At 45.1% G+C, this 25,731-nt stretch overlaps 1 protein-coding gene across 6 annotated transcripts in view; it reads right to left on the reverse strand.

The window, feature by feature from the left end:
• Positions 1-25,731, reverse strand: part of FAM107B (family with sequence similarity 107 member B) — an 86,347-nt gene that overhangs the window by 6,687 nt on the left and 53,929 nt on the right. The window contains exons 1-2 of one of the 6 annotated variants that reach the window (XM_079914383.1): positions 18,696-18,703; positions 5,771-5,954 (exon numbers count right to left, since the gene is read on the reverse strand). In XM_079914383.1, coding sequence (XP_079770509.1) covers positions 5,771-5,898 — 128 coding nt within the window. In that variant the 5' untranslated portion in view covers positions 5,899-5,954; positions 18,696-18,703. Of the gene's footprint in view, positions 1-5,770; positions 5,955-6,898; positions 6,989-8,442; positions 8,462-9,452; positions 9,525-9,827; positions 11,131-18,695; positions 18,704-25,731 lie in introns of those variants that run through there. The other 5 variants (XM_079914380.1, XM_079914381.1, XM_079914378.1 and 2 more) reach the window with 5 other exon arrangements.

A 25,731-nucleotide genomic window follows, 5' to 3' on the forward strand; every position in this document is an offset into this window, starting at 1 on the left:
TCAGTGTAATGAGAAAAGTCGCTTATGGTACTTCACTCCAATAGACTTAAGTGTCATTGAGCACCGGAAAATGTTTGTAAATAATCTGAGTAAAGACCCACGCAGTTTCATGACTATTAAAAAGTCTCAGGATGACAGTACAGACAGAGTTAAGGGATTTAAATTTTAGGATTAAGAATTTAGCTACCTGCATAATTTAAATTTCAAACTATAATTCACTGGTGAAATTAACTTCAACCGTTATTAAGTGCTTCTGGCTTATGCAAAAGCTGTTGAACAAACTCTGATGTATGACGCGTTAAGCTGGCATTCTATCACAACACGTGAATGGGTTTAATATACGGTATGCGTTTTCTGTTCAAAGATTTTACGCAGTGGTGCAGTAAGATAAAATATTTAGTAACACAAAACTCAGGAAAATGGTGCTTATATGATAAATGTCCTGCACTTATAACAGTCAAGAAGTCATACAAATTTAGTTAATATTTTATCAAGCAGCTCACTGAACTTTCTATGCTGAATGGAAAAAGTCAAGCACTGCCTATGTGATTCTCTGAGTCTAAAACTAGATCAGGTTGCAGAGATAGCAAGACAGAAATAAGCTCCAAATTTCATAAAAATTACAGTATCAGTCTCTGCATGACAACGTTGATTCTCTTTAATCAATTCAATTAACAAGAACTTTCAATCCCTTTATGACTGACAACTGCTTACGACCTGGGGGCTTGGTACCACCCAAGACCAACAGTTATTCCCGAACTGCTTCTCGTGACTATCACAGCGGACCAAGCCGATTTTTAAAATTAATATGTGCTCTTTGGAAAAAAAAAAAAAAAAGAGAGGTTAGGTGTTATATACATACATGCAAGATAAAAAGTGAAAGCAGGGCTTCCCTGGTAGCACAGTGGTTGAGAGTCCGCCTGCCGATGCAGGGGACACGGGTTCGTGCCCCGGGCCGGGAGGATCCCACATGCCGCGGAGCGGCTGGGCCCGTGAGCCATGGCCGCTGGGCCTGCGCGTCCGGAGCCTGTGCTCCGCAACGGGAGAGGCCACAACAGTGAGAGACTCACATACCGCTAAAAAAAAGGGAAAGCACACCTAGACTCTCCCTGTTAGACATCTACGGGGTGCACCACTTGCACTGTAATCTAAGTGAATGGTGGCCCAGAAAATTGTACACGGTAGAGGCCCTGCACCCATTCCTGCACCCACAGATCACTCACTGTTTAGAGTGTGCCCCATACTCTCTAGACCCTTATCGGAGTACAGAAGTGCCCAAATTTCACCATGTCCATAATGCGAGACATTTATGTTGTTTCCAATTGTTCCCCATTGAACGCAATGAGGCGGGGAGCTTCCTTGTCCGTTTGTATCTCTCCTATCCAAGCATCTCTGCTGGCTACATTCATAGAAGCAGAATTGCTGGCTAAGCGTCTGCACATTTTGGATTTGGATGTGGACCGTGAAACTGCTTTCCAAATAGGCCGCAACAATTTGTACTCCCACCACCACTGATGAAGACGTACAGACGACGTTTAAAGGTCCGTTTCACACTTCATATAAACCACTGAACACATTCAGGGGCCGACTGGACCGGTCTATGTTCACGCCACTCCGCCTCCACACCGGCCACACTTGAACCCGTAAAAGGGAGAACGCCTCCTGAGCCAGGTCAGCACGGAGGCAGGGGCAGGTCTGGCGCCAACTCTAACACGACACGCTCCCTCCCCTGCCCACCCAGCCACACACCTCCTGGCCTAATATTTTTCTGTAGCGGGGAGGGGAAGGGTTGCCTTTGACTTTCAGGCCCTTGATCTTGAATCTTGGAATCTCCTGGTTTGGCCTGCCCTGCTCCACGTTTATGACTGAGCCATTTCAACCGGCGTGGATTCAAATGTAAATATTTCGACCTCAACTTCCCATATTTTTTTTCCACGTTGCAGGGCAACAAGCATTTACTGAGGATCTACCTATTTGTCTAACAAAGAACACCAACTGAAGAGTGACCAAAAACACAGGGACCTAGAAACTGTCGTCTGAAATGTACAAGCCAAAGAGCCATTGGCAGGGATGCAGAGTAGCCGGGTATGCTCTGTTTGCCCCAGAAGTACTCTTTTTAGGGAAGACAGATTCTCTCTAAATTATATTGGAAATATTCTCATTTTTTAAGACCTCTTGAACACTGATCTTTCAACTACCAAAAATAATGCCTCTTGCAATCTGCCTTGTTATAGGAACAAAGAATCCGAGAACCTGACACAGGGTCTTAATCGTCAGACTTGGTGGTAAACTGTGACCAGATCAAATTTTCAAGACTTTTAACCTGAAACTTAACTGGGTCCGAAAGACAGCAAATAGAGGAGCAGAATGAGATACTTGAAAGAGTGCAAGATACGGCGTTAGAATACCTATGAGGATATGCTCTCCTAAGCAAGGCAACTCTTTGGACTGCGACAGGTCTTCGAGTGAAACTGTGGCCACGCAGAGCAAAAGCTCCACAGAGCCTGTTTCGTGTACATCTCAGTTCTCTCTCCCTCTCCCACCCCTACCCCTTCTTCTCATTTATATGGTTATTAAATTTGATTCATCGCTGTCTTTAATTTAAACTGCCTGTAATTCTATGTTGATTTCTACCCTTTTTTTATTCCAATAAAACTATCATGTGAAATTGAAAAGACTCTTCAGCCAACGACTCTTGAGTTTCCTCTCACTCACATGTCGAATGAGAACAACCCCAAGACAACACACACTGCGTTGCTGGAAAGAACACTGGATAAAACATGGCAAGGCCCTTTACAAACCGCAGAGAAGTAAACAGAGGTTCATTATGGTACAAACCAGTAAGCAACTATGACTATCCTTGAACCAAATATATATATATTATTGATGTGATACTTTCTATTATTTGGCCCTAAAACAGAAATAAAAACCCCACAGTCTCTAAAAAGCATGCGTGATAGAAGATGAATAAAAGAGAAGAAACTGCTTGAGAAGTTTTCACTCTAAAACCAGTTGTATTCCTAATAAGAGGATCCTACCAAACTAAGATTTTACCTTGAAAAAACCGGAAGGCATAGGATAAGATATATTCGTTTGATTTTGAAACCTCGCTTTAGTTTTCATTTTTTTTGTTTGTTTGTTTGTTTGTTTTTAATGTACTTGTACAACCAGACCAGAACTTTTCAGAGAAAAAGGGGAAAAAGCAACAGGAAATTTCAGATGATGCTACATAGTAAGGGGGAAGATGGATGGGACTAAATGAGCACTTCTTATATGCCAGGTGTTTTAACAGGTATTTAAACATGCTCTCATTTACTTTCATTTTTTATAAGAAAGATATTTTTATCCCCTACTTTAGAGATGAAGAAACAGATCTCAGGAAGGAAGACCCTATCCAGGATCATAAAAGGTAGGTCAAGTTCAATGGCAAACCAGGATTCATACCATTTCTCCCTGACCTTAAGGCCCAGGTCCTCTCTATACCACGGTGCTCGAGTGCACACGAGCATTCTCCAAAATTAGCTGAGCTGGGCCTGGCTAAGGAGTCAGCTGTGCAAACAAGGAAAAGAAAGAACAGGCGACAGAAAGGCGAACAGGAATGAGGCCCATTTTCACAGAATGTGCCTACTCCAGGAAATTTGGAAACAGATTCAGTTGCACAAACTGAATGTAATGTTTTACACAGACAGACCCAGGCTACTAACTACATTTCTGCAGAATAGCCTATAGCCTCTAATTCAAAGAACAACTATTCCACCAACTTTGCTTTACCGTTGTCTCTATTCTGACGTGGAGCCTTTTCATAGATAAAAGAGAAAAAACAAAAACCCAACAACAGTTTGAACTAGAATGTTCCTTAGAGATTAACTAAGTCTCCTACTCCTATCTGACAGGCAAGGGGACTGAGATCCAAGAGGTAAAGACAATCAGAAAATTATTTGGTTTAGGAAACCATTCGGCTACCCTCTTTTAGAGGATATTTAACTTTCCATCTTCCCACCAAAATGCAGACATGGTTTCCCAGGAAGGACGGCCTCCAAATTCTCTGGTCTGTTTAGGAACGTATACAGTCTTGTTTTGCTATGGGCGTGATGATACCAAATCCTTGGGGGTTTTGTTGTTTTTATGCGACAAAGACAGGTAGAAGCTAAGGACTCATTCAAAAGGGATCAAACTCACATTCTACTGATTAAGCGTTATTCAGACAGCACGCTAGTGTGCTGGGGACAGAAAGTAAGTCACATTCCCACATCTGGAGGGAGAAATGTAGTTACAAAGAGTTCCTGGGACAGAAGATATGAGTTCTGGAAGAGGTACACTCCGACGGAGAACTGCCATAAAAATGCCCCCTCATCCCTTTTTAAAATGTTTCATTTTTATTTTTAATTAGGCCCTTCTTCCAAAACGTTACCCCAATGCTGAGCTTGGTCTGCACATCTTTCAGTGCAGTGGGCAGTAGCTACCTTTTCACCAAGGCTTAGCAAAGAGTGAGCAGATGAGTGATCCACAGTTCCACAACTCAGATCAGCACAGGTTTACTATGAAGACCTGAAAACAGTTCTAAACGAAGCTTAACAGATCTTCTAGTAACCTTGTGTCCTAATAAATAAAGCAACTTTTCATCCTCAGCTCTCCCAGTCCAGTAGCCCTGCCCCTAATCACTTAAAACGCAGAGTACCAGCCATAAAAAAGAATGAAATAGCGCCATTTGCTGCAAAACGGATGGACCTCGAGATTATCATACGAACCAAAATCAGAAAAAGAAAGACAAATACCATATGATATCATTCATATGTGTAATCTAAAATACAACACAAACGAACTTATCTATGAAACAGACTCACAGACAGAAAGAGGACTTGCGGTTGCCAAGGGGGGTGGGTAAGGGAAGGATGGATGGGGAGTTTGGGATGAGCAGATTCAAATCATTATATACAGAATGCATGAACAACGAGGTCCTACTGTATAGCACAGAGAACTATATTCAGTATCCTGTGATAAACCATGATGGAAAAGAATATGAAGAAGAATATAAATATGCATAACTGAATCGCTTTGCTGTACAGCAGAAATTAACACAACACTGTAAATCAGCTAGACTTCAATAAAATAAACTCTCAAAATTAAAAGAAGCAGAGTATACTGAACCCAATGCCCTAAATTACGTATGACACAGATGGAACTAAAAATGGTTTACAGAGAAGACTGAAAGTAAATGTTTTGCTCCTCTCCAAAAAACAATTAATAACAATAAAAATGATAGTAATCATTTAAAATGCTCCCTAAAAACAAACAAATGAAAACACAAGAAAGGGGGTCCTTATCTACTGTTAAGTCTGATGTGGTTCTAGAGACTTCTCCCTGCCACTCTACAGATGCTGAAGTGGGTGGTATCTGTTCTCACATTTCCCCAGATATATGGGGAAAATTCAGAATTTTTACAAATCTAAGCAATAATGTATTCCTCTTCGACGTAGGACACCCTCTTTTATCCTTAATCCAGCCCCTTCTGTACAAATTCTAAAATACGCATCCACTTGAGAAGGGGACCCAGGACCACAGAACTCCGAGAGACCCTGGGGCCGGCAGCTGAGCCTGCAGACGGCTTTACATCATGGGTGCCCTGACTCAAGGATGCGAAAGGAATAGGAAGTGTTAAATATGATCAAGAAACAAACAACTCTTCGAAGCCTTTGTAAACGTAACTAAACTTAAATCTAGTTACCTTAAAAGTCCCCTAAGGAAAACTCCGCTCAAGAAAGCATCTTACCTTTTTTGATTCATAAGAAGTTCTCTGTGAAGGTCTTGATGGTTCCGGGATGTTTTGACAGGATTGACTAGTTTCTGAGGCCTAATTAGTTCAGGATTGTCATCGTCTATATAGTCTGGCTCAGCCATGATGTTTCTCGGGATGGGATATGTGTCCTTCAGGTCAGAATCCTCCAGCGGGCTGTCTGAAACAGAAAGATGAAATTCACTGTGGTCTCTGCTCAGACGTCTGCACAGAGGCCGAGGCCCAGGACAGCCGGGCTGGCCCAGCAGCTGACACCGCATCCGCCACGGGGTCCTTCACCACTTCACTGAAAACTCTGAAGCTCTGTCAAAGAGATAGGGGCAGGGCTTCCCTGGTGGCGCAGTGGTTGAGAATCCGCCTGCCAATGCAGGGGACACGGGTTCGTGCCCCAGTCCAGGAAGATCTCACATGCCACAGAGCGGCTGGGCCCGTGAGTCATAGCCGCTGGGCCTGCGCGTCCGGAGCCTGTGCTCCGCAAGGGGAGAGGCCACAACAGTGAGAGGCCCGCATACCGCAAAAAAAAAACAAAAAAAACAAAAAAAAACAGGGGGCTTCCCTGGTGGCGCAGTGGTTGGGAGTCCGCCTGCCGATGCGGGGGACGCAGGTTCGTGCCCTGGTCCGGGAGGGTCCCACGTGCCGCGGGGCGGCTGGGCCCGTGGGCTACGGCCGCTGGGCCTGCGCGTCTGGAGCCTGTGCTCCGCAGCGGGAGAGGTCACAGCAGTGGGAGGCCCGCGTACCGCAAAATAAATAAATAAATCTATTAAAAAAAAAAAAAAAAAAACAGAGAAAAAAAGAAAAATCTTTTGAAAATCAACGTGAAAATAAAGAGGACAAAAGCCCAAAGAATAAATAAGTCAACTCAAACAGAAAACTTGTAGCTGCCTCATTTGTTTATATATTTTAGGTATAAACACATGATTAAGGCTCAAAATTAATGAGCAATAATATATATATCTAACAAATGACACCAAACATTCTTTAAATGCTACCTGCACTGACCTTTTAAAAACAAGCATGCCTGCAGCCCTCCCCCAAATGGAAACTCACAAACCTCGACAGTGGTAGGTTAGTGACCCCATCCCAGCGGCCTGACCGTGAACGCACCCCGAGGAGAATGTGCTCCTTGGTGGAGACTGGAGAGGCACCAAACACACTTGTAGGCAGTCTTGATTTTGTTGAAAAGCCAAGAGCAGTTTCATCCTAGTTAATCAGTAGACAAGAAGGCCCATATGCTTCCATAAAAGGACTGGTTTCTCTGCCCTAAACTCCGGGACATCAAATGCAAACAGATTCCTGCCCTCCTGAGGTCAACGTGTCAGCAGGGGTGGGGAGAAGAGTATTCCAGACACCGGAATGAGACAGGAGTCAGGAGCATGCCTGATGGGTCTGAGGGAGGACAGACACCAGAGAGGGTGGGGATGGAGAGGGACCAGTGGGGACGCAGGGGTGGGGTGAAGGTGATACGATGCGGAAACTTGAAGGCCAGTGTCAGGGCTCTGGCCTTTGCCCTGAGTGACAGCCGGGAGCCATGCAGGGCTCTGGGCAGGGAAGTGACGAGCTCTAACTCACGCGTCCAGACCATGACTCTAGCTGCTGAGTGTAGGACAGACCAAGGCGGCCAAGGAAAGACGCCGCCGGGAGGTGAGTGTCAGGGGACCCAGACGGTCTGGACCAGACAGATGCCGTTTCATCCCGGGCCTCAGGACTCCCCTAAAGGACTGCACACGAGGTATGAGACACAGAAGGGCCGAGGATGTCTCGAAGGGGCCTGGCCTGAGCAACAGGACAGAGCGGTCGTGGTGGAGGCCGTGCGGACAGCAGATGGGAGTGAGGTCAGCAGCTCCCTTTAGGACGTGTTGGGTGGGAGACGTCGCTGGACGCCTGAGTGGTGACGCGGTAACTGGGCAGCGGCTGGAGGGGATCTGCCGTAACTGAAGCCCCCAAACATTTTCCTTCTTCTTTCTCCCTGGTTTGCCCTTCTTCTAAGTGGGGACGGGAAAGGGAGTCCCGGCCTGAGTCAGGCGTGTAGACCTCAAGCGTGACTGCAAACCAGGCTAAGGGAGACCTTGTGGCCCCCGTACAGTGGACCACACTGGGGTCTGGGAAAGGTCACTTACGAGAAGGAGGGTGAGCTGGCTGGGAGCCACACTGTGTGTCCCTGAGCACCCCTGGCAGTGGTGGTGGCCGGAGAACAATCTGGGGTCTGGTTCTTTTTCAGCAACTTTCCACCCTGGAGCCACGACACGGCAATAAGCATCTAACTGACCTCCTTGTTCGACTTTCTCCCCTCTGCCAACTACCTTCCCCATGGCTCCCAAGGCTGGGAAACACAGCTCTGATCGTCAGGGAACCCTCCCAGCTCACAGATCCTGTCCTCGACGAAAGGAAATTGAACACTCACTGCTCCCCGTGTGTTCACAAGTCCCTGCCTTCCCCACCAGCATCCTGTGCCTGCAACCCGCCCTCTGGCAGGGCCGCTGATCTGCTCCCTACCCAACCCTGGACCACAAAGCCAAATCTCACTCACACCTTCAGGTCCAGACGAATGTCAGATCTTCCACGAAGCCCCCCGCCCAACTCCCCAGGTGCAATTCTCTGACCTCTAGACAACTATGGGGTTCTCTTTGCCCCCTTTTCCTAGTACTCACCAACCTCCACCTCGTGTTGCAGCAAAATGTACATAAATCATATCATCTCTTCACCGCAAAGACCGCATCTGGTTTACGTTTCATATTCCTCAGACCCCTTGGACTGAGTCAATGAACAGTCAGTCCTTTAATGAAGGAACAGAGCCCACGAATAACTAGCAGGACAGGGAAGCCCTGGGCTGTTTGGAGTCCAGAGCAGCAAGTAAAGCCTGAAAGGGCTCCGAGCAGCGAGCATCTACAGCCCGAAAGGGAGGAGGAGACAGAAATACGTCTGGGAGTAAAAGCACTTTGTAACTGGATGTTATTATTGCTACGAAACATTCTTCCAGAAAGTAACATGAAGACACTCTTGTCATATACACGCCCCTGGCCCAGTAACTGATTCATAAAGTAATTTTTTTTTAACTGTCAGGTCAATGAAGGAAAATGAAGGTCAGCTCAGTACAGGAGAAGCAAACCTGGCTTGAGATCTTGGACAAAGCTTAAGATGTCTGCTCCTCGGTTCTCCCACCTTCTAAAATGAGTGTTGTTTTAAGAACAGGCTGAAGGGGCTTCCCTGGTGGTGCAGTGGCTAAGAATCCGCCTGCCAATGCAGGGGACACAGGTTCGAGCCCTGGTCCAGGAAGATCCCACATGCTGCGGAGCAACTAAGCCCGTGTGCCACAACTACTGAGCCCATGAGCCACAACTACTGAGCCCATGAGCCACAACTACTGAAGCCCGCACGCCTAGAGCCCGTGCTCCGCAACGAGAAGCCACCGCAATGAGAAGCCCTCACACCGCAACGAAGAGTAGCCACCACTCGCCGCAACTAGAGAAAGCCCGCGCACGGCAACAAAGACCTCATGCAGCCCAAAAAATAAATAAATAAAAATAACACTTAGAGTTCCGGCAGAGAGCACGGTGAGAAGCGGATCGCGGCCTTCTAGCCCGGGGCCCTCCAGGCCCTCCGGCCTCTGGTCGGCAGGTGAACTGGGGGGCCCCCGGGACAAGCTCAGGCTGTGTCTTACCGAGCCCCAGAGCCCTCGCCGCAGCCGCCCACTGGCAGGGCCCGAGCCTGGAAGCAGCAACGAACTGCTCCCCCACCCCCACCTCCGCGACTTAATGGCGGCGGCCCCTCGGAGCCCAGATCCCGCCCACCGCCGGGTCTCTTGACCCCACGCTGCAGGGGTTAGGCGAAGCCAAGGACATGGCGCCTTTGGGCGTCGGGCGTGGCAGGGCGAGAAGAATGGCGGCCACTGGAACGCTGCGGAGGGCCGTTAGAACCTCGAGGGCCCGGGAAGGGGGCTCCACGTGGAGGCCAGCTCAGCCACCCTTAGGCCTTGGAGCCCGCGCGGATCCGGGACCAGAGGTGACCTCTCTGCCCCAGTTGGACGAGACCTCACCTCGTCCGGACAACGACGGACAAAGGCCTTAACGGGCCCGGAAGGTGAGCGGAGCCCCGGTCGACGACGGGTGGAATGTTAGCGGGTCATCGGGCGGTTGGTCGTCGTTCTACCAAGACCTCGATGTCGGAAGATAGAAATGGTAGAATAACGTACCACACGCGGCCAATAGGAAGTGCCCGCCGACCTCTGGGAAGATTTACTGGCCGTTTATAGAAGGCCTGTGTATATAATATGAAAAAGCTGCTCTCAACTTTCCCCCCAACCTTTCGAAAGAAAACTTTTCGCTACATATAGGCCTTCTAGATGTGAAGAGGTTGCTGACGTATGATAGAGTTAAAGTCACATGTCTTGTAAATGCCCATTTGTTTCTTTAAAAAAACCGTAGAAAAGAAATGTCTTCTGGAAATGACTTTTCGAAATGGAGTTGTTGGACCACCTCTAGAGGCGACATCAGGAGCCACAGAGGTCCACGTTTGTTCAGTGGGTTAGAGGACATGGAATGGAAGACGTTGAGGAGGAAGAAAAGAAGGTTCTGTGCCAGACTGGTCACAGTTAGAAGACATTTGCATATTAGAACCATTGGTTTGTGTGTGCATTTTACTCCTTACTACTGTATGTGTAGTTGACAGTAAGTACTTTTTTGAAATATCTAGTCTTTCTAGATCTTCTAAAGTGCCTGATATTTGTTCAAAGTAGAGGTAGTAAAAAGACATTTTGTAAGTATCTTTTTGTTAAAATTCGTATGAAATGTTTGGGGGGGGAGGGGTGGCCAAACCACCTTTTTGAACAGTACGCAGTATGCACTGTGTTTGTTTGTGCACTGGTGCAAGGTCGCGGGGAGGAGAAGGAAGTGCAAAGAGCTCTGTGCCAGTGTGTTTATAGTGAGGCAAGATTAACCACTGTCTTTTTTATGTTCCCGCATTTTGTTTCACTTTGCTGTGTATATAGTGTATATAATGGACAAATGAGTCCTAATTTACAACATCTAGTCTTTCTAGATGTTAAAGAGGTTGCCAGTGTATGACAAAAAGAGTTAGTAAATAATACATTTTGTACATTTTGTGTTAAAATTTCTAGGAAAGATTGTCTTCTGAAAATTTGAGCGTGACAGCCCTCTGGGTTGGTGGAGGGGGGAGAGAGAAGGGGGTTGGTCTTAGAATGGCTAGAATGCTGGTATTTTGAAGACAGTTTCAGATTATAACTGTTACATGTGTGCAGTTCATTCAGTACTGCTCTGTATATAGTGGACAAATTAAGTCCTTATTTGAAACATCTAGTCCATCTAGATGTTTAGAAGTGCCCAACTTATGTTAAATGTAGAGGTAGTAAAATATCACTTTGTAAATAACTTTTTGCTAAAATTCACAGGAAGTACTGTCTTTGGGAATGTTAAATGTTAAACCACCTCTCTGAGCAGTATACTATTGTCTATACTTGTTCAGTGGTTTGGAGGACGGAGGGAAAGAATTGCAAAAGGTAATATGCTAGTGTGTTCATACCTGGACATTTTCAGACAAAATCATTTTTTGTATGTTCATTTTGTTTTGCTGTGTATATAGTGTATATAATGGACAAATTGAGTCCTAGTTTTGCAACATCTAGTCTCTAGATGTTAAAGGGGTTGCCAGTGTATGACAAAGTAGTAAAATGAGCACATTTTGTATACTTTATTGAAATTCATAGGAAAGCTTGTCCTCTGTAAATGACTTTTGGATATGAATTTGTTCAACCATCTCTAAGCATTACATATGCATGTACTTGTCCACTGGATTGGTGGTGGAGAGAAGGAAGTGAGGGAGGAAATGGTTCAGGCCAAAATGGTCATATTTAGAAGATACCTCAGATTATAACCATTGTTACATGTGTGCAATTTTATTTAACAGTGCTGTGTACATAGTGGACAAGTAAGTTCTTATATGAAATATCTATTCTTTCTAGGTGTTTAGAAGTGCTTGATGTATTTAAAAGTAGTTTTAGTAGAATAATGCTTCTTGTAAATAGCTTTTAAAAACTGATGGGAAATACTGTCTTTGGAAATGGAATTGTTAAACCTCCTCTCTGAACAGTATACTCTGTGCTTGTTCATTGGGTTTAGGGAGGTGGGAGGGAAGATTGCAAAAGATGTTTTGCTAGCAGGTACTAGAACATTTCAACTTACCCATTGCTCTGTATGTTACATGCATTTTGTTTAACTTTACTGTATATATTTTGTATATACTGGACCAATGGGTCCCAATTTTATAATATCTAGTCTCTAGATATTAAAGAGGTTGCCAATGTATGACAAAAGTAGAGTTAGTAAACTAACACACTTTGTACAAAAAAAAATAACACTTAAAAAAAAAGAGAACAGGCTATAATGTGGATATAAGTATTCGCTATAATCTCTGGCAGGTCTATGATGCCAGATTCAATAAATGGAAACTATTATTAGTCAAACTATGTGACTAACAACATTCCATATTTTATTCAGAGGTCTGGGAAACCCTGTATACACAAAGCTCTACCTCTGAAGGCCTTTAAAGCCTAAGAGTTCTCCGAAAACATACGAGTTCAACTAGGTGACCCACAGGCACTGAAACGAAGGCACAAACATTCTCCCTCTCCTTTCTCTCCAGTTTGCCCTTCTTCTCAACCAGCGTGGGGAAAGGGCCACGAAGCCCCCTTCACGTTCTCGCCGGTAACATTCAGTGGTTCTAAGACCCACTCAGGCTACAAACATTAAGAACCTTCTGCAAAGTGTAAAAAGTCTATCACACACACATGGAGTTCTGAATGGCTCAGGCTACAGTGCAGGGTGTGTATCAAGGAAACAAGGCTGCTAGTGAGGATCTCTGATGCTGTTCTGAAGTGGAGGGGATTCACTGAAAGATTTTAAGCCATTGAATAACAACACAGATTTGCATTTTAGACATATACTAATGCTATGCACTGAAAAATGCAACCTGATGAAAATTCTGCCTTTAATTCCTGAGAATCAAGAAACGGAAATCATCACTAAACTCTACTATCCCAGAGAGTAAGGAAATCCCATCCTTACAGATGCCTTCTGAGTCCTTGCTTTTGCATTTTTTTCCTCTTTCAAAGGTTAACTCTGGGCCCAAGCCTCTGCCTGTCCTGGGTATTTTGTGTTGATTGCTTTCCAGAGGCGAATAACTATCCCCACAGAAAAATTCCACAGCTCGACTAATAAAACAAACATTTCACTGCATCTGAGTTTCCCATCAGTCTATTCCTGGCTCCAGTAGTTCACTTACATATTGTTACATCACAAAGATATATTTTTTTTGTATTTTGGCCTCAGGGCTTATGGGATCTTAGTTCTCTGACCAGGGATTGAACCCGGGCCCTCAACAGTGACAGCGCAGAGTCTTAACCACTGGACCACCAGGAATTCCCACAAAGATAAAATTTAAAACCTAATCCTTTGAGATGAAAAATCAGAATTTACAGATTATGCTAAATTCCACGTTTCCCTTAATATTTAAAATCTAATTCTACCTAGAAGTGCTAATAAATGAATCCTTTAGAAAACAATACTGGGACTTCCCTGGTGGCACGGTGGCTGAGACTCCAAGCTCCCAATGCAGGGGGCCCGGGTTTGATCCCTCATCAGGGAACTAGATCTCACATGCATGCCACAACTAAGAGTTTGCATGCCACAACTAAGGAGACTACGTGCCACAACTAAGACCCGGTGCAACCAAATAAATAAACAAATAAATATTTTTTTAAGCAATGAAAAAAATAAAAAGGAAGAAGACAATACCTGAAGCCTGTCGGTGCATGCAGGTTACAGCTGTACTAGAACCAAGCGAAGCTAAACAATTAAACATCTGAACTGCTGCGACTTCTTCTGGAAAGTGCAAAGTAATTCCAAGGCAGTTTTTAAGAGCATTTGTTTCCCAGGCTGTCTCTAAGAGATTCTAGCAACCCTCTCACGATACCCTGAAAAACCCAAGTCATTTAAGATCGCAGGCCAGCCAAGTCCAGGCCTGGGTCAACCTGGAAGGGGAACGGCTGTCTCTGGACCCACGGGAATCTCCTGCAATAGCCACTGTTCCCAGAAGGGAGGCTGGCTGGCTGTGAGGAGAAAGGCCTTGAGAGACCAGAGAGTGAGTTAAAATGGGAATTTCTCCCAAACAGCCCAGGGCTCCACTGACAAACTCCTAAGCCTGGGGTGAACCTAAGGATTCAGTCTCGTTGCCAGGAGACAGTGGCAGCATCTGGTACCCAAAGGCATCAGACAAGTGCCCAGATGACCTCTGTGGCCACAAACCTAATAAACTAAGGCTGACAAATGACACCAAACCGCAGCCATCCACAAGAGCTCATAAATGTGATTTTTCCAGCTCTACCCGGCCCACTGCTGCTAGAACTTCAGACCCGCAATAAACTGGCCACAAAGATGCTGCTGTACACATGCCAAACACTGACGCGCTTGGGAAAATACCAAACTCGTATTCTCATCGGTTTTTGCATCCCCCAAAAATGTTTTTTTACAAAAATAATAAGGCACATATTTTATATTTAGAAGATGGGAAAGAAGTCAAGAAAAACCTCGGGAAGACAGAACGCGTGCCAAGGTTAAAGATGAGCTGGTCAGGGTGAGGCAGGACCAACCAGTAGGTGGCGATAGCTCCGCAAATCACGAGGTGTCCATTTCCAGGATGACACCCGCACCTCACCCTGAAAAAGCATCAGAGAGATGCCACAAAAGGAATCCATTGTGGAGTCACTGTGCATCTTCCCTCGATGCTGTCCACAAGCTTCTCCCCATCATTTCAGCCTCACGACGGCCCAATGAGGCAGGAGGTTTTATTCTCCATGAAGTCTCCAAATTCCCTATAGGCTCAGACAGCTTCAAGGCCACGGGCTCCAGGTCACACCAACTGGGTCTAAATTCCAGTTCTCTCATTTACTGTAAGTGTGACTTTGGGCCAAGCTTTCTCACCAGTTTAAAAAGAAGAAGAAGAGGTAGAAGAAGTGGAAGAGGAAGAAGCAGCAGCAGCCAGGGAAAGATTATCTTATAGGGTTATGAAGAATAAATGCACACCCAATGCAGGGCCTGGAATAGTAAGCGTCCAGTAAATGTCACCTGCGATGAGTGCTGTCATGGGCAACAAATAACGACTAGTAAAAATAACCCTGTTACTGCTGCCCCAGGTTACACAGCTACGAAAGGGCAGGACCAGGATTTGAACTAGAGGCTGTCTGATTCCACGGGTATGCCCTCAAGCATCCCACTCTTCTGGGCCGTGATAGTGGTGGGGCAGGGGGAGGCAGGAGAGGAGACAACAGGTTTCGCTTTAACAGGATGACTTTCTCTCTCAGAAAGCTTTTAGGAGCTTTATAACATCATAGCTTTATAACCCCAACCAGAAAACATCTTGCAGAAAGTCACACTAATGTGGGGAAAGGTTGCGAGAGGGACACAGTTTCTTTAAAACATATAAATGTTTTTATAAGGACGCGCAGAGTAGCGATATTCATAACAGCCCCAAACTGGAGGCAACCCAAATGTCCATTAACCGTCAGATGGAGAAGTAGATGGTGGTATGAGGATATAACGGAAGAATACACAGCAATGAGAATGACAACAGCAGGAGGACCGAACCTCACAAATACAACGTCAGCAAAAGAAGCCAGACACACAGGAGTCCATCCTGGATCATTCCACGGATCTGATGTTCAAAACAGGCAAACCCAGCCTCTGGTGTCAGATGTCAGGATAACGGTTACCTTGGGAGCAGAGAGGCAGTGGGTGGGGAGAAAGGGGGCTTCTGGGGTGCCGGTAAGGTTCTGTTTTCTGATACAGGTTCTGGTTACACAGGCACATTCACTATGAAAATTCACCCATCAGTTCACTTTTGGGGCTCATGCCCTGCTCTGTATGCATATTATCCCTCAATAAATACCGTACATATTAAATAGCTATTAAACTTACAATCTAGGGATCATTCAGTTGCTGCTATATGATTACAATTTTGTTATTTCATCCATTTTAAACCCTGTTCAGTCCATGAGAAGTAATACCACCAGGTTTGAAGACCACCCATCCTGGATTAGAAGCCTGGTTATGCCACTTACCAGTTATGTGATTTTGTACAAATGACTTAACCTGTGTCTTGATTTCCTCACCTGTAAATCAGGGCTCGTACACCCACGTTTGCAGAACTGTCCCAAGCATTAAAAAAAACTTAAGGAAAACATTCACCATACGTCGTACCAGCCCATGTGGCAGATGTTCAATAAACTGGACAGTTAAGTAGTTCCAACAAATTAACTCATTAATCTAACCCTCCATGAATCAATGTCCTATCACGGTGAAAAATGGATGACCACGCACTACAAGTATACTATTTTAGACCAAGTTTAATGGTGAACCCCATCTCGGCCTCTGCTCATTTTTTCAATTTGGACTTAGATGGGAGAGAGAGAGAGAGAGAGTCAGGGAGGGACGAAGTGGAGGGGAGAAAACAAAATCCCTGACGGCACAGCCAAAGCACAGAGAGGAGCCCGCAGCCCAAGGCTGGGATGCCGTGAAAACCCTGACCATCTCCCAGTCTCTGGGCTTCAGTCTTCTTATCTTTACAGCTGAATGGCTGTGTCGCCCTGATTGCTCAGTAATCTGTTGTAAATGACTACGCTGCGTACAGAGCTATCATACAAATGTGAGGGATCTATAAAAACATAAGTTAGTCCAATATAAAGAGTCTAACTGTTCAAACATCAAGTCACTCTTATTAGTGGTCACGATTTACTTAACCTCCCATGGCCCGCGTGGAATCTGAACTCACGACCCAATGGCAGACAATTCTACAAAAAAAACAAAACAGAAAACAGGCCAGATCTCTTTAGAGGCATGTTTGGCACAAGGTTCAGTCAAACCCTGTGGTAAAGGGGTGGGGAGAGAAGCAATGGGTGGAAGACAGACAGCAAAAGTGTCCCCCCAAAGCACAATACTTTACACTTCTGCACTGCACTGCACTGGTACTATAAGTAAAGTGTATTGCTCCTGCACGTTTCTAATCAAGTTTCTACACCATTAACAGTGCATTTTTCAATATAATCTAACACAAAATTACTCAAACACATACAAGGGGTAACCTGAAAGTAAATGCCCGGAATGTCAGGACCTCAGAGAACACTTATACCTAAGTTGGGCGCCCAAGATCCTGCCGGTGCCTGATCAGAAGAAGGTGATGCTGACAGTCAGCAGATGCAAGTATCGGTTGCTTTCCATGGAAACCAGCAAATCAACCCTGTGACTGAATTCCTTCTGCCTTCTAGCTCCCCAAAGTCTAATGCTTTGCTAAAAAAATTTTAAAAAGAAAGCAAAAAAAAAAAGGAGTTTGCTATGTTGCCTAATGAGGTCATGCTCAAAGCCTAAGTAAAAGTTAAAAGCAAAAGCAGTTCTTGAATAATCTGGTTTTACTAGAAAGGTGGATATTCAAGCTACCTTGGAAAACTGGGAAGACAAACTATACAGAGAAAATAAAAACAAAAACCACTCTGGGGGTGTGAGAAAAAAAAAGTCTCTATGGCTTCCCTGGTGGTCCAGCGGTTAAGACTTCGTGCTTCCACTGCAGGGGGCGCGGGTTTGATCGCTGGTCAGGGAAGTTCCGCAAGCCGCGCGGTGCAGGCAAAAAAAAGAAGAAAAGTCTCTAGGTAGAACAAAACTAATATAAAACGGATAAAAATTCCCTGAGCCGCTTGGTGGAGGGAGGAAGGGAAAATGGTGAAAGAGGTGAATAAAATCCTTCAAGGGCTCTCAGCCAGTGATGACATCCCTCCGTCCTGGCAGGCAGCTGATCCAGGTGATGTTTCACTCCGATAACTAAACAAGTCCCCGAATTTCAGATGAGACACGGATTCTCTACATTCCCTCCCTCTGCCTCCAGAGAAGATTCTAGAATTCCCTGGTAGACAACAGCACTAACTCTGCAAGCAGTGAGCACGCCTGAAGGAAGGAGAAGGGCCAGCCGGCGGGGGCCTCACCGGCGGGGGGACCCCAGCAGAGCTGCAGCAGGGCCACCACCTCCGCACGGGGAACGGCAGGGCCTGCTGTGTCGCTCACGTTCCCGCAGGACAACAGCACAGGGCGGCTTCTCATCTGAGCAGATGCACTCGGGCTTCTCCCCAAGGAAACACCTGGGCCTGAGTACGAATCGACAGGGATTTCAACCTGGAAGGACCTTAGCAAACCTCCTGCTTCCCAACTGCTACCTGGGGGGCAGATGTTCTTTCAGATCCAAGGTCCTGTGCTCTGGCCCCCAGGCCTGTCCACAGGGGCTGTCTGTGACCTGTAAGGCACTAGGGACAAAAAGCCACCACTGGATGCCTAGCAGAAAGAGAGCGCAGAAAACCTCCCAGTCCACAAATATGGGGTGCTCCTGGCTTCCTGGGGTACATTCTCCCCAGCCTCTCCCTGGAATTCAAAGCTGCTGTCCATCTCCTTCTTGACCTGAAAGCCAGCCCCTTGGACAACCCTCTCTCCTGGGCCTCCCTGCACCGGAGGCCCAGGTGCCCTCTTCCAGCCTGATCTCTTGGCGCCAAGAGTTCTCAGGATCAGGCCCAGCCTAGACCCTTCTCTGGGTCCCCAACGCCCTCAGCCCTCCCTCTCTGTGAGCCATTTCTCGGTGGGATGCTTCCCTCTCCTGAATCTCCCCACGGCCACTCCCCCAGGCCATCTCCCTCTTGTCTGCAGTGCTGAGAACAATTTCACGCGGTACTCCCTTCCCGTGTGAACTTGACACTTACAAGTCAGTTCTTCATGCATCTCCAAGTGGTCCCCCTTGAAGGACCGATGTGCGTCCCTTCAGAAAGGAAAAGACCCCCGACTGACTTAAGTCATCCCCCCACCTGGAGCACAACGCCTCGCACTTATGCCATCCAAAGCGGAATTAGCCCCACTGTAAGCAGCTGACGAAGAAGAACCAGCAGGAAGCTGGGGCCACCGCCGCCCTGTGCCTACGGCTGAGCTCCAGGGGCCAGCGGTACATCTGGCTTTACTCCCTCCTGCGTTCCCAGCACTGGGCTGCGCGCCACCCCGTGGGCACCCGACAGAACTGCACCGAATAAAGGGGGCAGATGCTGAAGCAACAGAGAATCCAAACGAAGGAGCTCATCCCGGGAAGCTTTTCCTGATTCCTCTTGCAGTTTCCCTCCTTTCTGTCCCAACAGGACGCCGTTAACACTTCTCTAAGGATGCTCATGGCTGCCTGTATGAAAACTACAAGTTTGCTTATCCCTCACATTAAAGTTCCAAAGGAAAGGCCTGACTCTTCCTCATTTCTTATCCCCAGAAACACCACTATGAGCCTTCCGCGTACTGCTGAACTCAATTTGACCTGTTGACAAGTGAGGTGCAGAGCTCAGGCTTACAGAAGGCGCCAGAAACACGGGAGGGGGAGAGAGGGCACCTCATGCTTTGAACAGACTCTGTCCTCACTTGATCTTCAAAAAGCACAGAATGAGTGAGAGACAAAAGTTCCTGGTTCTCCTGATACAGATCAGTCCAGGGAACCACATGCCCATTTTTCTAGCCCAGCAGATGATGCTCCCTCTTGCACAAGATGACTCCCCGAAACCCTCACTCAAAGTCCATAACGTGAATTGCTGTGTACGAGCTAGGAGTCTTTTGCCCCAGAAAGATAACTCAGATTGTTGTCTGCTGGGAAATAAATCTGAGTGCGCTGGCTTGCATAAATATTCCCGTGAAGTAATTAGCACTTCATTAACATGCGGCCCATCAATCTGCACAAACCTCTAAGCAACTGAAATGCTGTCCAATTAACAGATTTTTTAAATAATTGATTACCTTAAACTCATTAGCCTTAAAATTGCCATAGGCTGATAAATTACACTTATCAAATAACATTTGATAGATGACCATTAAGTGGTTCAGAGTCTCTCTCTCTCTCCTAGGTGAAGCAGCGTGATGAGATCTGAAGTTCAGGGATCCTTGATTCTATCCGTTGAAGAGTGTTCTGTGGTCTAACAGTGTCACCCAGTGGCAGAAGTCTCACAGTTGTGTTCAGAGCAGCTGTTGCTTTTTAAAAGAAGTATTTGTCACATGTGTTTCTTTACTAAAAGGAAAAGAAGAAAACTATTTTGGGGGAATTGCTCTAAGAAAACTAGTGTGTGTAAATTCTAGAAAACACGGCACTGGCATAAGACAGCTCCCCTACGTCCAAGGTTACTTTGAAGCCTTTGGGGACCATACAGACGTGTGCAGACATGACGAGAGACACAAGGGAAGTTCCTGTGACTCAGGGACGGTGCAGGTTTGACATGAAATCAATTCAGTGTCCCAGGGCTGAGCAATAGGGTCACCCCCTGCTGTCTGCTTTCTCGTCCACCATTCGGCCACTTCAATTCTCAAAACCCTGGTTCTCCCAGAACAAGGAGAAAAAAACCAGCCAATTCTGTTCCAAGGTTGACTATCTGATTTTAGAAGCTTATGAGGTGACGCTTAATTGAAAATAATAAATTATTTAACTTCCTTATCGGTACAAAGAGAAGGCTGGACCAGATAACCCTTGAGATCCCTTCCTGGTTCTAACATTCTGATAATACAGAAGAGTTCGGCTGGTCTGTCACTCCCCACAGCACAGGGGCTTCTGACCCAAGGCTGTGGAACTCTGGCCCCACCATCAGGGCCAGACAGACCACAGAGGTGCCCCAGTACGTTCCACGCACACCCCACCTCGGTCTCCACTCCTCTCGTTCCTGTCCCCAGTGCATCACATCTACGCTGAGCAGGCTTTCTGCTCGTGACTGCTGCACTTCCCCAGATGCAGCCACCCTCCCTCGAGTCCCTCTAGAAGCGTCTCAGCCACTTGGTCCAGGGCTAGAGCTGCCCACATAGGATGGGGTGCAGACTAGACTTTATTAAACCAAAACTCCCAATCCAGGGGGCTCCCAATACTCTAGTCAAGAATCACACATACACCATATACGATCAATAAAAACAAAGCATTGTTTATTCCTCTTTGCATAAAATCACCTACAGCAATTAGATATTACACTATAATTAAATTAATTCAAGTCTGACTCCTGAAACTACCCTGAAATCAAGCCACAATTCAGCCCTCTTTAGGATTGGTTCAAGATGGCGGAGTAGAAGGACGTGCTCTCACTCCCTCTTGTGACAGCACCGGAATCACAACTAACTGCTGAACAATCATCGACAGGAAGACGCTGGAACTCACCAGAAAAGATACCCCACATCCAAAGACAAAGGAGAAGCCACGATGAGACGGCAGGAGGGGCGCAATCACAATAAAATCGAATCCCATAACCACTGGGTGGGTGACTCACAGACTGGAGAACACTTATACCACAGAAGTCCACCCACTGGAGTGAAGGTTCTGAGCCCCACGTCAGGCTTCCCAACCTGGGGGTCCAGCAACCAGAGGAGGAATTCCTAGAGAACCAGACTTTGAAGGCTAGTGGGATTTGATTGCAGGACTTCGACAGGACTGGGGGAAACAAAGACTCCACTCTTGCAGGGCACACACAAAGTAGTGTGCACATCAGGACCCAGGGGAAGGAGCAGTGACCCCAGGGGAGACTGAACCAGACCTACCTGCTAGTGTTGGAGGGTCTCCTGCAGAGGCAGGGGATGGCTGTGGCTCACCGTGGGGACAAGGATACTGGCAGCAGAAGTTCTGGGAAGTACTCCTTGGCGTGTGCCCTCCCAGAGTCTGTCATTGGCCCCACCAAAGAGCCCAGGTAGGCTCCAGCGTTGGGTTACCTCAGGCAAAACAACCAACAGGGAGGGAACCCAGCCCCGCCCATCAACAGTCAAATGGATCAAAGTTTTACTGAGCTCTGCCCATCAGAGCAACAGTCAGCTCTACCCACCACCAGTCCCTCCCATCAAGCCTCTTACATAGCCTCATCCACCAGAGGGCAGAGAGCAGAAGTAAGAAGAACTACAATCCTACAGCCTGTGGAACAAAAACCACATTCGCAGAAAGATAGACAGAATGAAAAGGCAGAGGGCTATGTACCAGATGAAGGAAAAAGATAAAACCCCACAAAAACAACTAAATGAAGTGGAGATAGGCAACTTTCCAGAAAAAGAATTCAGAATAATGATAGTGAAGATGATCCAGGACCTTGGAAAAAGAATGGAGGCAAAGATCGAGAAGATGCAAGAAATGTTTAATAAAGACCTAGAAGAATTAAAGAACAAACACCTAGAAGAATTAAAGAACAAACACACAGAGATGAACAATACAATAAATGAGATGAAAAATACACTAGAAGCAATCAATAATGGAATAACTGAGGCAGAAGAACAGATAATTGACCTGGAAGACAGAACGGTGGAATTCACTGCAAGAGAACAGAATAAACAAAAAGGAATGAAAAGAAATGACAGACCTCTGGGATAACAGTACATGCACCAACACTCAGATTATAGGGGTCCCAGAAGGAGAAGAGAGAGACAAAGGACCTGACAAAATATTTGAAGAGATTACAGTCAAAAACTTCCCTGACACGGGAAAGGAAATAGCCACCCAAATACAGGAAGTGCAGAGAGTCCTAGGCAGGATAAACCCAAGGAGAAACATGCTGACACACACAGTAATCAAACTGACAAAAATTAAAGACAAAGAAAAATTATTAAAAGGAAAAAACAACAAATAACATACAAGGGAACTCCCATAAGGTAAACAGCTGATTTCTCAACAGAAACTCTACAGGCCAGAAGGGAGTGGCATGACATATTTAAAGGGATGAAAGGGAAGAACCTACAACCAGGATTACTCTACCCAGCAAGGATCTCACTCAGATTTGACAGAGAAATCAAAAGCTTTACAGACAAGCAAAAGCTAAGAGAATTCAGCACCACCAAACCAGCTCTACAACAAATGCTAAAGGAACTTCTCTAAGTGGGAAACACAAGAGAAGAAAAGGACCTACAAAAACAATTAAGAAAATGGTAATAGGAACATACATATCAATAATTACCTTAAATATGAATGGATTAAATGCTCCAACCAAAAGACACAGGCTCGCTGAACGGATACAAAAACAAGACCCATATATATGCTGTCTACAAGAGACCCACTTCAGACCTAGGGACACATTCAGACTGAAAGTGAGGGGATGGAAAAAGATATTCCATGCAAATGGAAATCAAAAGAAAGCTGGAGTAGCAATACTCATATCAGATAAAATAGACTTTAAAATAAAGAATGTTACAAGAGACAAGGAAGGATGCTACATAATGATCAAGGAATCAATCCAAGAAGCAGATATAACAATTATAAATATACATGCACCCAACACAGGAGCACCTCAATACATAAGGCAAATGCCAACAGCTATAAAAGAGGAAGTCGGCAGTAACACAGTAACAGTGGGGGACTTTAACACCAATGGACACATCATCCAGAAAGGACATTAATAAGGAAACACAAGCTTTAAATGACACAATAGACCAGACAGATTTAATTGATATTTATAGGACATTCCATCCAAAAACAGCAAATTACACTTTCTTCTCAAGTGCACATGGAAAATTCTCCAGGATAGATCATATCTTGGGTCACAAATCAAGCCTCAGTAAATTTAAGAAAACTGAAATCATATTAAGCATCTTTTCCAACCACAATGCTATGAGATTAATTACAGGGGAAAAAAACGTAAAAAACACAAACACATGGGAGCTAAACAATACATTACTAAATATCCAAAAGATCACTGAAGAAATCAAAGAGGAAATCAAAAAATACCTGGAGACAAATGACAATGAAAACACGACAATCCAAAACCTATGGGATACAGCAAAAGCAGTTCGAAGAGGGAAGTTTACAGCAATAAAATCCTATCTCAAGAAACAAAAAAAATCTCAAATAAACAATCTAACCTTACACCTAAAGGAACTAGAGAAAGAAGAACAAACAAAACCCAAAGTTAGCAGAAGGAAAGAAATCATAAAGAGCAGAGCAGAAATAAATGAAACAGAAACAAAGAAAACAATAGCAAAGATCAATAAAACTAAAAGCTGGTTCTTTGGGAAGATAAACAAAATTGATAAACCATTAGCCAGCCTCATCATGAAAAAAAGGGAGAAGACTCAAATCAGTAAAATTAGAAATGAAAAAGGAGAAGTTACAATAGACACCGCAGAAATACAAAGCATCATAAGAGACTACTACAAGCAACTCTATGTCAATAAAATGGACAACCTGGAAGAAATGGACAAATTCTTAGAGAGGTATAACCTTCCAAGACTGAACCATGATGAAATAGAAAATACGAACAGACAAATCACAAGTAATGAAATTGAAAATGTGATTAAAAATCTTCCAACAAACAAAAGTCCAGGACCAGATGGCTTCACAGGCGAATTCTAGCAAACATTTAGAGAAGAGCTAACACCCATCCTTCTCAAACTCTTCCAAAAAATTGCAGAGGAAGGAACACTCCCAAACTCATTCTATGAGGCCACCATCAACCTGATACCAAAATCAGACAAACATACTACAAAAAAAGAAAATTACAGGCCAATATCACTGATGAATATAGATGCAAAAATCCTCAACAAAATACTAGCAAACAGAATCCAACGACACATTAAAAGGATCATACATCATGATCAAGTGGGATTTATCCCAGGGATGCAAAGATTCTCCAATATATGCAAATCAATCAATGTGATACACCATATTAACAAACTGAAGAATAAAAACCATATGATCATCTCAATAGATGCAGAAAAAGCTTTTGACAAAATTCAACATCCATTTATGATAAAAACCCTCCAGAAAGTGGGGACAGAGGGAACCTCCCTCAACATAATAAAGGCCATATACGACAAAACCACAGCAAACATCATTCTCAGTGGTGAGAGGTGAAAGCATTTCCTCCAAGGTCAGGAACAAGACAAGGATGTCCACTCTCACCAGTCTTATTCAACATAGTTTTGGAAGTCCTAGCCATGGCAATCAGAGAAGAAAAAGAAATAAAAGGAATTCAAATTGGAAAAGAAGAAGTAAAACTGTCGCTGTTTGCAGATGACATGATACTATACATGGAGAATCCTAAAGATGCCACCAGAAAACTACTAGAGCTAATCAATGAATTTGGTAAAGCTGCAGGATACTAAATAAAGCACAGAAGTCTCTTGCATTCCTATACAATAACGACAAAAGATCAGAAAGAGAGATTAAGGCAACAATCCCATTCACCACTGCAACAAAAAGAATAAAATACCTAGGAGTAAACCTACCTAAGGAGGTAAAAGACCTGTATGCAGAAAACTATAAGACATTGATGAAAGAAATCAAAGATGACACAAATAGATGGAGAGATATACCATGTTCTTGGATTGGAAGAATCAATACCGTGAAAATGACTACACTACCCAAAGCAATCTACAGATTTAATGCAACCCCTATCAAATTACCAACAGCATATTTTACGGAACCAGAACAAAAAAATCTTAAAATTTGTACAGAGACACAAAAGCCTGAATAGCCAAAGCAATCTTGAAGGAAAAAAAACGGAGCTGGAGGGGCTTCCCTGGTGGCTCAGTGGTTGAGAGTCCGCCTGCCAATGCAGGGGACATGGGTTCATGCCCCAGTCTGGAAAAATCCCTCATGCCGCAGAGCGGCTGGGCCCATGAGCCATGGCCACTGAGCCTGCACGTCCGGAGCCTGTGCTCCGCAACGGGAGAGGCCACAAAAGTGAGAGGCCCACGTACCGCAAAAAAAACACGGAGCTGGAGAAATCAGACTCCCTGACTTCAGAGTATACTAAAAAGCTGCAGTAATCAAGAACAATATGGTACTAGCACAAGAAGAGAAATACAGATCAATGGTACAGGATAGAAAGCCCAGAGAAACCCACACACCTATGGTCAACTAATCTATGATAA

The sequence above is a fragment of the Stenella coeruleoalba genome, assembly GCF_951394435.1.
Source record: "Stenella coeruleoalba genome assembly, chromosome: 2".
Taxonomy (NCBI): Eukaryota; Metazoa; Chordata; class Mammalia; order Artiodactyla; family Delphinidae; genus Stenella; species Stenella coeruleoalba.